Consider the following 12,135-nt stretch of genomic DNA (forward strand, 5'->3'; position numbering starts at 1 on the left):
CCACCAGTCTGTCTAGGCATCTGCCCTGCTCTCGCACCTGCTTCGGGGCCTTGGGGTGAGCCCATGTGAGAGCTCTGCAATGGCGGGCAGACGGCAGGGCATGTGGGGGCCATGGGGGGCGGGCAGAGGACCACCCGCAGGTGGAGCAGAATTAGCAAGAGGACCAGTGACACCAGGGAGGTCAGCCTGTGTGGAGAGTGGGGGTGAGGGTCAGAGTGACATGGGGAACGAACTGCTGCTGACAAAGAGAGGAGGTGGGGGTGGGGGTGCGCCGTGATCCCCAGTGACGTGTGGTCAGGCCAGGGCACCCTCAGGCACCCATGGGGGCCCTGGGCGGCCAGCGAGGGAGGGAGGTGTGGCAGAGAGGGGCAGCACAGCAGGCCTGTTCCCAATATCCCTGGAACCAGAAGGAAGTCCCGTCACCAGAGCCTGGGTCCCCACCGGGCAGGACACAGGTGATTCAGACAGTGATCACATCCCTCTTAAGAAATTATATAGAGCTTTATTAAATAAACCAAGTAGAAACGCGCCTATTTACATCCAAGTTGTCAGTTTGAGCTCAAGTGATAGGCAAGGCACAATTCTTCCCATCTCCAGCTTTTAGAAAAATAGTTTCGTGTCTCGGCCCAAAGGGCTCGAAATGGAGTCACGCTTGCGGCTCAGAGTCAACGTGGACGACTCCCCACCCACAGTGAGCCCGCGGGCCGGGCTCTGGGCTGAGCCTCCACTTCTTCCTGAGAGCGGCCCAGCTCCCCACCCATGGTGGACAGGCTGCGTGCTGGAGGCCTCGGATGTTGGATGGGGGCTGGGGAGAAGGCAGGCATCTTCCTGGGCGTCTTCTCCTTCCTGGCCCCTTCTTGAAGGGCAGGCCCACCCTCCTCGCCAACCAGGGTGGGCTCCGTGGCCAGAGGAGGGCTGCCGTGGGGAGCCTGGTGCCCACCTGGGGCAGCCCAGAGGCTCAGAGCTGCTGAGGAGCATGATCATGGTACAAAAGGAGAGACAGGTAACACTGGGTCTTTGTGTTGGATGGAACACAGCGGTTCCTCAGAAAACAAACAAACAAACAAACAGAAGAAAAGATCCGGGTCTCTGGCTCCAGAATGTTTTCCTAACTAGATTCTGATGTTGCTGTGTTGGCAGAGAAACCAGGATAAGGAGGAGGAGCTGGGCCCCAAAGGACATCCCAAGGAGACCGTGGCTGAGTCTAGGAGACACCTGCGTGCTTAGGAGACAAACACAGACGTCGCCATCTATATTCACAGTGGCCCCAAGGAGGCAAAGAGAAGCCCGGCTGGTGGCTCAGGTGGCGCGGCGTCTCCCGGCGAGGCGGAGCTGGCGTGGGGTCGGGCCCGTCAGTGCGTACCTGAGGTTTCCGTGTGTGTTCGCTCCCCTCACATTCTGGCAGCAGCCAGACTAGGGGGAAAAGTAAAGTTTCCAAGGAGGGGAACAACCCCACAAAAAATAAGAAACAGTGAAAAAGTCCTTTCCCTGAGGCCATTTCGGTCATGTCCCCTACAGACCACTGGTGAGCAGAGCTGCCACCTGCTCAAAGTCTGGGGAAGGGAGTAGCTCGAGAGGCCATGGGGAAGGAAGATGGACGTGCATGTTGTCCAGAAGCTGCAGACAACAGGGCACAAAGGAATGAGCCAGGGTCTCAGCCTTTGTAAGATTCTGAAGAACAAAGCAAAAAACAAGAGCCAACCGAAGGCCCACACGAACACTGAGCTAGTGGGCACGGCCGCAGCTACAGGTCTACAGGAGCAGAGCAGGCAGCGGTGTGGGCCCAGGCCAGCACTCAGGGCTGGCAGTGCCACAGGCAGAGCCCACCGTGGGCACGGGGGCATCAGGGCCTGGCCCGTGGTCTAGCGGGAGGGGTATGCGGGGCTCCACAGCCCTGAGGGAGGGCTGGCTCTGCGGATGGGAGGCAGTGTGTTGAAAGGCGTCGGCGACGAGGCAGCAAAATCTAGGGTAGAAAGAGATGAAGTGAGCCACAGGGCAGCTGGGAGAGCTCGGCCATCCCCGACCATGCCCCCAGGCAGCCCGGGCCCGCGGTTTGAGGTCACCCAGGGAAGGGGTGACATCTGGACATGCGGAGAGGCTTGGTGCACGAGCCCTGACCCCCCGCAGCTGCGGAGTGAGAACAAGCAGTGGGTCTTAAAACCACACGGACACATCTGTGGGTCCATGGGGCACGCAGGGAGCGGGGGAGTCCATCTGGACAGGAACAGCCTCTTGGGCAGAGAAAGCTGCATGAACAGTCTCCAGTGTATGTGGAAGGGTCTGGAGTGTTCAGTAGGTAATGAGATTACTGCACTGTGGCTCCAACACACGGGGGGAAGGTGGGGGTGTTGGAAGATGGGGTTAGAAAAGGCGAGTGCCTGTTGTAAGGACAGTTGAATAACGTTTGTGGAAAGCTATGATTCCAGGGGTCTGGGTTGCATGTGGGGTCTGGTTACCCAGGAAAATGTATCTATAAACAAAACTGCGCCCTCTTCCAAAAATTTCAGACTGTTTGAAGACTGGCCATGCCCCTTCTGGGTCAGTAGGCACCTTCAAGGATTCCTCGTATACGGGAGAGAACCCTCAAACGGAAAGACATAAAGGCCGCCATGTGCAGCTGTGAAGGTCAGACACTGCACAGGGATCAAGGGATGCCACTCACAGAGAGAAGTATCCCCTGGAGCTGTGTAGGATCACCAGGGCCTCGGGGTCACCAGAGACAACTGGACTTTAAGAGGAAAGGCCCCTGGGATTTTCCTCCATCTGGGAATTCTATCATCAGGACTGTGTAGAATCCTTATCTCTGAGTCAGTCAGTTCAACCCAGCTTAGAGCCCTCGGCAGCAACCCCAACACGCAGCCCTGCAGAGATAGCTCCCATGACCAGCCCCCCACCCTCCACGGCTCTGCCTGGGGACAGATCTCCTTGCCCAGGTCCAGCTCCGAGATCTGCCTTCTGGGCCTCACACGACAGCTGCCTCTTTTGCGAAGGGCCAGAGCTTCTGAGAGCTGGGGTCCAGGGCCTTGCTCCCAACTCCCCTCCCTTGTAGCCCCAGCTCTGCCTGGCTGCATCTGCAGGCTGGCTACTCACAGTGGGGGCTGTGACGAGGGCTGGCTGCCGGCGAGAGGGCTGGCGGTGCAGTGAGCTCCCGGGGTGTGCAGACCGTGTGGTAGGCTGCGAGACAACGTGGCTGGTTAGTGTTGGGGTCTGGGTTGGGGCGCAACCCAGGGAACACAGTGCAGCCCGCCTCACCTATGATCATGACGGCAGTCCCAGCCAGCAGGGCAAAGAGGGTGAAGAACATGACCTGGTAGGAATCCAGGAAGTGCTGGAAAAGGCTGGCTCCATCTGCAGTCAACAGAGAGGTAAGTGATCCAACCACCGCGTGGAGTCCCCTGTGTCTGTGTGCCTGGCCAGAGGGTGAGGTGGCCTGCCTGGGGCCTGGGGCAGCAGCCGGTCCTGGGGGGCTGTCGCCCCAGCGCTCCATCCTATTCCACCTTGGGGCACTTGAACTGACCCAGGGCCACCGGAGGCCCTGCTTGGAGGGGGTTCAGTTTCCATTCCCATTCCAGGGAGGAACAGAGCTGACTGGGGGATCCCGGAGGCCATGGGTGGCTCGGGAATCAGCCATGTTGCCTGGAAAAGCCAGGTAGCATGGAAGATGTCAAGCCTTGAGGCTGCGGTCATGAAAAAGGGTCTCGACAGGGATACTGCCGCTCTCAGAATGGAGGCCTGTGTACCAAGGGAGCCCCACCTCAGCTGCCCCACAGCCACCCCTCCTCTGGGGCCCTACCTTGGGGCAGCCCAGACTGGGGCTTCCTCTTCCATCTCCCTCTGCCTCATCCTGGACCCTCCCCCTCTCCCTAAGTGGGCTGTCCTGAGTCAGGGCACATCTCCACTTGGCAGGAAGCAGGTGGTAGCCTCTTCGAGTGCCCCCGAAATGGGTCTTATCCCCTCAGTCTGTTCCCAACCAGACCTGATCAGGCCACTTCCCTGCTCTCAAGAAAAAGCTCCAGCCCCAGCCTGGTGTTCAAGGCTCCTTGTGGCCCGGCCCCCCATCCTGCACATCACCCCAGGGTCCTTCTGACTGCACGGCCCTCCCCCTGGCTCCTTCCAGACCTGGCGGAAGCAGTCCCTTTGAACCACACCCTCATGCCAGCACACATACAATGACCCCCTCTGTGTGCCCTCCACTTCTTCAGCCACATGTCTAGAATCATTCCTTTCTTGCTGCGTTTGTAATCCCATAATCTCCTGCCCTATTCGAGGAGGTGGGGGCCTTCTCAGGCATTTGCCCCACCCTCAGGTGGACACACAACAGGTACTGATACAAGACTGCACGATAAATGAGTCATCCATTACTGAGCACCTACTGTATGCTCTAGGTAGGTCCTGTTCTAAGTACCGCCCCATGTGCACTACTTAACTTCTAGTCAGGGAAGACTCGAAGAAATTATAAATCAATTGTGTTAATTATTGTACAGGTTGACAGTTGGGAATAGTGCTATGGAAGCAGAAAAGCATTTGGGTGGGAGTAAGGTTCAGAATTTCCTGATATTTGAGAAGGGAATGTTTGAGGAAAGTTGATTTGACAGAGGTGGGGGCATAGGCCAGGTGCTATCTGGGGGAAAGGCGTCCTGGCCACAGGGAACAGTGAATGCCAAGGGCTTAGCTGGGAGCTACACGTGTTCCCAAAATAGGAAGAAGGCCAGGGTGGCTGGAGCAAGGTGCTCAACACTGGAGACACTGGAGAGACTTGAGCTTTACCTCCTGAGGGAGGTGGGAGCCAAAGAGGAGTGTTGAGCAGAGGAGGGGCCATAGTCTAGTCACATTTCAACAGGACCCCTCTTGCTACCCAAATGGGCCAAATTCCCTTTGTGGGACATTCTGCATTTCTGAGTCCTCTAGTTCTTGACCTGCACCCCCCTCCTGCGCCCCTGCCCATATTACCACCCACAGCCAAGACTGCCCAGCCTGGCCCGCCTCACCAGATCCATCCCAGCCGTGTCCCGTCCCATGACTCACGAGGACCAGGCCCTCGGCGATCCATGACAAAGGCCACCGTGACCGGAATGTTGATGGCTTGGTTAGTCACGGGGCTGGAGAAGGTCAGGGAGGTGGACAGAGGACCCTGGCTGCCGGCTGCGGGATCCGAGATGACGACTGTGTAGGTGATGAAACTGGGGAGCCCCAAAGACTTTTCCTTCTCAAAGGCCAGCACGGCTGGGGACCCCGATTTCACCTGGGAGAGAGAACGAGGCTGGAGAGCCACCCACCTGCCCCCACTCCTGCCTGATGGGCTGTGCTTCCCTCTGGGGCCTGAAGGCCAGGGGTGGGGGACCCTTCCCTGGTCTCCTGTCCTAGGTAGGTGATGATGCCGGGGTACTTCTGGCTGACAGCATGAAATCCACAACATCAGGGAAGGAGCATACCGTCTACGCTTGGAGTGTTTTTAAGGAAAGGACAGATCAGTATCATTGAATTCTAATCAAGGACTCTTTAAAAAAGATGCTAAACCAGGACGCCTGGGTGGCTTAGTCGCTTAAGCGTCCAACTTTCGCTTAGGTCATGAACTCGCAGTTCGTGGGTTCGAGCCCCACATCGGGCTCTGTGCTGACTGCCAGCTCAGAGCCTGGAGCCTATTTCAGAGTCTGTATCTCCCTCTCTCTCTGACCCTCCCCTGCTCACACTGTCTCTCTCTCTCTCTCCCAGAAATAAATAAAAATATTAACAACAATTTTAAAAAAATGCTAAACCAACATGAACTATCACCAAATGTCAATCTTCCAAGGGAACAGCCTGGAGCTCTGTTAATGGCCAATGGCCAGCGGCTCAACCCCTGGGCTGGCAGACCCTCCATCACTGGCAATGAACGCATTGCCGTCATGGTCCAAGAAAGTTCATCCACATTTGCTGTAGCGAGACCAAGGATGGAGCAAATGGAGAAGCCAAAAACCCCTTTGCCACATCACCCCAGGTCTCCTCCCAGCTTGCTGGGCTGCGGGACCAAGGACATCAGTCACCCAGCATCCAGCAGACGGAGAAACTGAGGCCCAGGCTAGGGACTTGTCCGCAGCTGTGTGGAGTCAGTGAAAGGTTAGGGATTAGAGCGTTTCTTCCTGCCCCACATCGGCGTACATTCCTGCAGTGACTTCATTCGCTGAACATACCAAATGTTCACTGAGCATATACTATGTGCTAGGTAAGCTCGAGGCCAAGTGCTGCTCTCACATGCCGAACTCCTGCCTGGGGAAGTCTGGCAGAACTCCCGGTAACTAGGGGCACCTGGGTGGCTCAGTCGGTTAAGCACCCAACTTTGGCTCAGGTCCTAGATCTCACGGTCCTGAGTTTGAGCCCCACGTCAGGCTCTGTGCTGATAGCTCAGAGCCTGGAGCCTGCTTCAGAGTCTGTGTCTCGCTCTCCCTCTGCCCCTCCCTCACTCAAGCTTTGTCTCTTTCTCACAAAAATAAATACACATTTAAAAAAAAAAAAGAAGAATTCCCAGTAACTAACATAATTATACAAGTTCATACATAGTCATATGGGGAAAAAGAAAAGATTAAGGGTAGTTACATTAAAAAAACTTTTTTTTAAATTTTAAAGAGAGGTGGTCCAGGACTTCCACATGTCACCTGGTCTTCCCTGCCTCCCGGTCCTTTCCAAGGCCCTGGCTCATGCATGGACACCACTCACCTCCAGGTTCTCTAGAATCTCTATGGCACCAAAGACCTTGACCTCAGAACTGGTGAAGTGGTTGCTCAAAAGGATTTCAGCCTGGTCAGTGTAAAGCCCTGGGCTGAAGGGCACCTCGGCGCCAACATGCTCCCCAGAGAAGCGGCTGCCCAGGATGGAGGCAGTGACCAGCAGCACGGTCTTCTTCATGCTGAGGTGCTTCAGCTGCTGGTCCGTCAGCCTGTGCATTGTCACCGAGCAGAGGTACCGGCCTGTGGAGACAAGGATGCTCCACATTGTCCCCTCTCCCACCTACACCCATACGCAGCACTTTCTCCTCGCTTTTTTAACTGTAAAACTCCTACGCATCCTTCAGAGCCCAGGTGGGGCATCGCCTCCTCCAGGGACCTCTCTCTTCAGCACCCCTGATCCGGCCTGGACACCCTTTCTGTGACCAGCTCTCTCACTCCCTCCTCAGAAACCTGTGTTCACTGGATCCCAGCTGCACTGACATTCTCCGGGGTAGGGTTGTCTGGGCCAGCTGTGCATGTCAGGGCCTAGCCATGCTGGCTCAGGACGGGGGTGAGTAAATAATGATGCTGTTGGTAACTCCTCTAATCAAGACTGGGCTGCACGTTCTTGGAAGAAACTGAAAAATGTTCCCAGTGCTCCGTGATGATCATCATCATAATGACACTGGGCACTACTGTGGAGACTGGACAGGAGTGTATGCTGCACACTGCACTAAGCATACCGCAGGAACGATCCTACTGAACCCTCGAAGCACCCCATGTGGGCACCCCTCTTCTCAGACACCCCGTCATGTGGCCAGCCTGCCAAGGGACAGGGCATTCTCTCCAGTCTGTGGCCCGGCATCACAGGTCATGGCAGTTATGCTTGGACACACTGTCTGGCCCTTGGCTGGTTAGCAAGGGCCCTTTCACCCCCATCATGCTTGCACCGTTTGGCGCTAAGGCACTATCCTTCCCATTTCACTGAGGGAAGAAGCCTTGACACCACTGGGCCTGAGCTGGGAAGAGCAGAAAGGGACTTGAACCTGGGCTTTCCAACCCCGATTGTGTCCTGCCTGCTGCGTGTATGTGGCTGCTGAGAATGCCCATCACCCAGCACAGGACTGCCAGTCCCTCCTGGTGGCCGAAATGAATGACAGGCCAGAATGAGGGCATCGATCGCCAGGCTGGGCTCCTGACTGATGGCTGCCGGGACAGATGGCTGTTGTGAGCCCAGCACACCAAAGGGAACCCTCCATGCAGGCCAATGTTCACATACAAACCCTTGCAAACTCACCCAGAGTGGCGTCAAATCCTGGTTCTGCCGTGAACACGTCACGTGCTGGGAAATCGAAGACGTCCTGCTTAAACTGGAGGTGGCAGCTGATGAGCGATTCTGGGTGCAGAGTCTCAATGGTTTCCAGCTGGGAGGGGGAACACTCACCTGGAAACAGAAAGGGGTGAGACGGGCATGGGCCAGGCCTCCTGGCTGCCACACCCTAGCCTCCACACCAGTCTGCAGGGCCCAAAACAGGGAAGCAAGGGTAGCCACATGCCGGCAGGCCGGGCCGAGTAATGCCCTACGTTCCTTCCACACCAGGCCCCCTGAGGGCGGCCTGGGGCTTTGTGATCGTGCCACAGTTTAGAAAAGCTGAGGACAATTCTATGGAGGAAGGTCATTCTGAATCGTGGGCAATTTCAGATCAGAATCTCTGCATGTGGGCTAGAGCGTGCACCCAGCAGCATGGCAGAGGGGTCGGGCCCACTAATGCACATCGTCTGTTCCTGTCAGCAGGGGGAGAATGGGCAATTTAGTTCTGGGCATCAGGAGGCCAACCGTCCCCCACTAATACACTGTGTCATCTTGGCAACTGCGCAGCATTGGCCCTGTGCCCTGAAGCAGGAACAGAGAGGTTGCAGTGATGGGGTAAAGTCATCTCATCAATCAGAAGGAGAAAAGCGGTATTTAATTCTACCGGGTACGTGGTTTAAAAAAAAAACACACACACACGACAAAAAACAAACCCAGCCCCTATTAATGTGTTTATTTCTGGCAGCTGCTGTCCAGGGCTGCCTCGGGCAGGGGACAGGGTCGAATGTTCTATGCATGACTTGGAAAAGATAAGAGTCAACATAGGCAGCAAGGCCTGCTAAGTCATTACTTTTTGGGATTGCTGGCAGTAAACTGGGGCGTTCTTTCCTCGAGTGTGCTGGGGCTGAGGTGCCATTTCCAGCTCAGACACAGGCAGTTTCTGGGTGCTGGGGTCTTTTAGAAAAAAGATGCAGATTTCTAAAAAGCTGGAAGGAACAGGCCTGTGGGGGTTAAATGCTCTCTCTGCCTTTGGTGTGAGTTTGAGGAGGGCCACAAGGAGCCTCCTCTCTGCTCCCTGACCCTGGGGGGCCCCTCCCCAGACCAAGAAAGCCCCACACTCTTTACCTCTCAGGTTAGACCCTCTGTCTCCCACGGTGATGGTCACTTTGGAGGCTTCCTGGAAGCTGGTCTGGCCTGAATGGACGGAACGGGCCACGATCCTTTGAGGGACACTGATAACTATCTGAGGAGAGAGCCAAGGTGTCTGTACTGAGCACCGACCACGTGTGGGCTCAGCTAGGGGCATCCCTGTGACCTCACCCTATTGCCTGTGATGTAGGAACTGCCCATTGCACAGGGGACAAAACTGAGGCCCAATGTCTTTTTTGTAGCCATGGCCAGATGTGGCAGAGCTAGCTAGGGTTATACCCCAGGCTGGTCAGACCCCGCAGCCTTGTCCCCTCTCCCTCTGAACAGGCTGCTTGTCCTAACAGAAGGTCTGAATGCGTTCATTGTGGGGTGGGCTGTGGGTTCCGGCTCCTGACACACTGTGGGTTCTGGCTCCTTTCAGCAATGAGAGGAGAAGCCGTTTTACTTTACTGTCATTTATTTCAGATAAATCCACCTGACCAAAATGCAACTCACATAGCCTGGGAACTGAAGGCCCCTGCAGACTCAAGTCTTCCCAGATTTGCCCTCTGCTCAGCCCCTTGGTCCAGGCTGCACCCAAATGCCCCAGTTCTGTGCCTTTCTTGGCGCACAACTTCCCCACATGCCCGCAGAACCTGACCCTCATCGGCCTGTGCAGGCCCCCTCCAAGTGGAAGGCTGTTCGTCCACCTCCAGGCAGGCACTGAGCACTTCCAGGCTCCCCCAGGTCTGATTTCTACCAGAACATGATCTCCTGAAGGGGAGGGATGGGGTCTCACTCCTACCCAAAGCCCACGTAGCTCCCAGGCCCATGGCTGTTGCAGGAGTGCAGGCTGGCCCCATCACCCCAGACTCACGTGTGGGTCCCACATCCTGGCCCTGGTCTTCTCACCTTCTCCTGTACCCCTGACTCCTGCCATCTTCTCCCTGCTTCCTCTGCCTTGTCCTCCACACCTGGCAGAGGGGGCCCAAGGTCTCGCTCCACTCCCCTCTGGCTCTGGTATGTTCTGCATGTCCCCAAAGACTCTCAGGTCTTTGAGAACCATTTCTGTGCTGTGGACTCCCACCCCGTCTCCAGGTTTCTGCCTTGGAGCTCTGGAAACACCTGCTGCCAACGCCTCAAGCCAGCCACACTTCAATCCACTCATCATCTTTCCCTAGACTCCACCAGCCACTGGGTACTCATTCCAAATATTGCCACTGATCTCCATCATTCTACTTTAAAAACAAAAAACCCTGGTAAATCCCTACTGGGTCTGGCATAAGCTTCTGCCTCTTCACTCCAAAATAGTAACAGGTGCAGCTAATACCTACTGAACATGTGCTAGGTGCTGAGTACCATTCTAAGTGCTTCACATAGATAACTCTTTTAATCCTCACAGTCCTCTTATCTCCATTTTACAGACAGAAAAACCAAGGCACAGAGAGGTGAAATAACTTGCCCAATGCCACAAAGCCTCTCAGAGGCCTGGCTGGGATTTGAACCCAGGCAGCCTGGCCCCAAAGCTCACATGCTTAACCAGGAACTACCCAGAACCCAAAGTGTATCCCACGATCTGATTGCAATGCTTGCCTCCACTTCCCCTTGACTGCCTATGCTCTTGAGCCCTGCACACCTTTGCCTTCGCCAGGCGCTCTCCTCCAGCCCCCCTCCCACTCACCCCTACCTACTCTCTGTGGCTCCTCCTGGGAGAGTACAGCTTTATTAGTCACAAGGTGCCTCTATCTGCAACCGGTTCCCCCACTGCAGAGCCTTGGCACCAAATATGCAAGCCATTAGGTTAAACAGATTCGATCACGTGCACGCTGGCTCTAAAATGAGACACATTTGGAACGTGGCCAGACACTGCTCATTGATTCATTCTTGGCTGGAGATAAATAAAAGAGGCAACGGTTTTGTTCGCCTCCAGAGAGACTCAAAAGGTGACCTGCCAGGGAAGTATAACTTTGCGGGAGATGCCAAATGGCCACGCCGGCCTGCCCACGCTGAGACTCCCGGGGAAGCACCCACAGGGGACATTCCTGCCCCTTCCCCTGGTGTGCATGGGCGCTGGGGGAGGCCCCAGGAGGTTGGTCCCGGTCATGACACCATTTTAAACGTGGGGAGGCAGGGGTCTGGGAAGAAAAGGGCCCCTGTCTGATCCCAGAGGAAGTGGGAAGCAGACCTCTGACTCAGGACTCCAAACCCTGACTGCCAAGCAGGGTGCTAGTGCCTCTCCTTTCTAAAGGCAAGGGAGCCATTCAGGATAGAAAGCTAAGGGCTGCATCACACATGCCCCAAGGCCCCACCTCCTTGTAGGTCCTCAGGTGCCCAGCAACCTCGTAGTAAACCGTCACAGTTCCTGCCTCTTGGGCCACAGCCACGCCCGTCCTGGGGTCGATGTGGAGGGTGCTGTCGGCTGAGGAGCTCCAGGTTCCGGACAGGCCTGGGAGAGAAAGCTGGGGCTGTCACTCCTCCGTTCCTCACCTGCCATGCCCGCCCCGACCCGTCACCTGGGTGACCGTGCTAGTCTCTGGGTGACCCCGGTCCTGTTCTCCACATGCTGCCAGGGAAGCCCCGAATCACACTCAGAGTAGAAGCCACGCCACTTGCCTCTGCACCCTGGCTCTGGCCCACTCCCTCTGGCCCCGGCCCCTGGCTGTGGCCACCTGGAGTGCACCTGCTCTCTGAGCGGCTATGACCCTGCCGAGAGTGAGCCTCCAGCCCTGCTTTCACTCCAGCGCCTGCTGTCTTCAGTCCCTTCATCGTTCCCTTGTCCTGGGCTGGCCTGGTTGCTGGCCCTCCCCACAGCACCACCCCTGCCCACCCCCAGATGTTTATCAATCCCTTTTAAGCAAACAAAGCAAGTGTCAGCTCACCAGCTGGCGCTAGACAGCGTTTCTTACTTAAAAGCTAATCACATTATGTAACAGGTACAACAAGGTAACTCAACAACCACATCCTATTTCTGGCAAATTATACTTGCTTTTCTTTAGGGGCAGCGTTGAACGT

The 12,135-nt window shown here is 56.0% G+C and overlaps 1 protein-coding gene across 1 annotated transcript in view; it reads right to left on the minus strand.

Annotated features, from left to right (window-relative positions):
• Window positions 1–480: 480 nt before the first annotated feature.
• Window positions 481–12,135, minus strand: part of NUP210 (nucleoporin 210) — an 89,364-nt gene continuing 77,709 nt past the window's right edge. The window contains exons 33-40 of the mRNA XM_039224703.1: window positions 11,433–11,569; window positions 9,121–9,238; window positions 7,981–8,127; window positions 6,694–6,944; window positions 5,026–5,242; window positions 3,253–3,348; window positions 3,091–3,174; window positions 481–1,963 (exon numbers count right to left, since the gene is read on the minus strand). Of these exons, the coding sequence (XP_039080634.1) occupies window positions 1,863–1,963; window positions 3,091–3,174; window positions 3,253–3,348; window positions 5,026–5,242; window positions 6,694–6,944; window positions 7,981–8,127; window positions 9,121–9,238; window positions 11,433–11,569 (1,151 nt within the window). The 3' untranslated portion in view covers window positions 481–1,862. The remainder of the gene's footprint in view (window positions 1,964–3,090; window positions 3,175–3,252; window positions 3,349–5,025; window positions 5,243–6,693; window positions 6,945–7,980; window positions 8,128–9,120; window positions 9,239–11,432; window positions 11,570–12,135) is intronic.

Source organism: Hyaena hyaena, unplaced genomic scaffold (assembly GCF_003009895.1).
Source record: "Hyaena hyaena isolate Hyena2069 unplaced genomic scaffold, ASM300989v1 scaffold_1734, whole genome shotgun sequence".
NCBI lineage: Eukaryota > Metazoa > Chordata > Mammalia > Carnivora > Hyaenidae > Hyaena > Hyaena hyaena.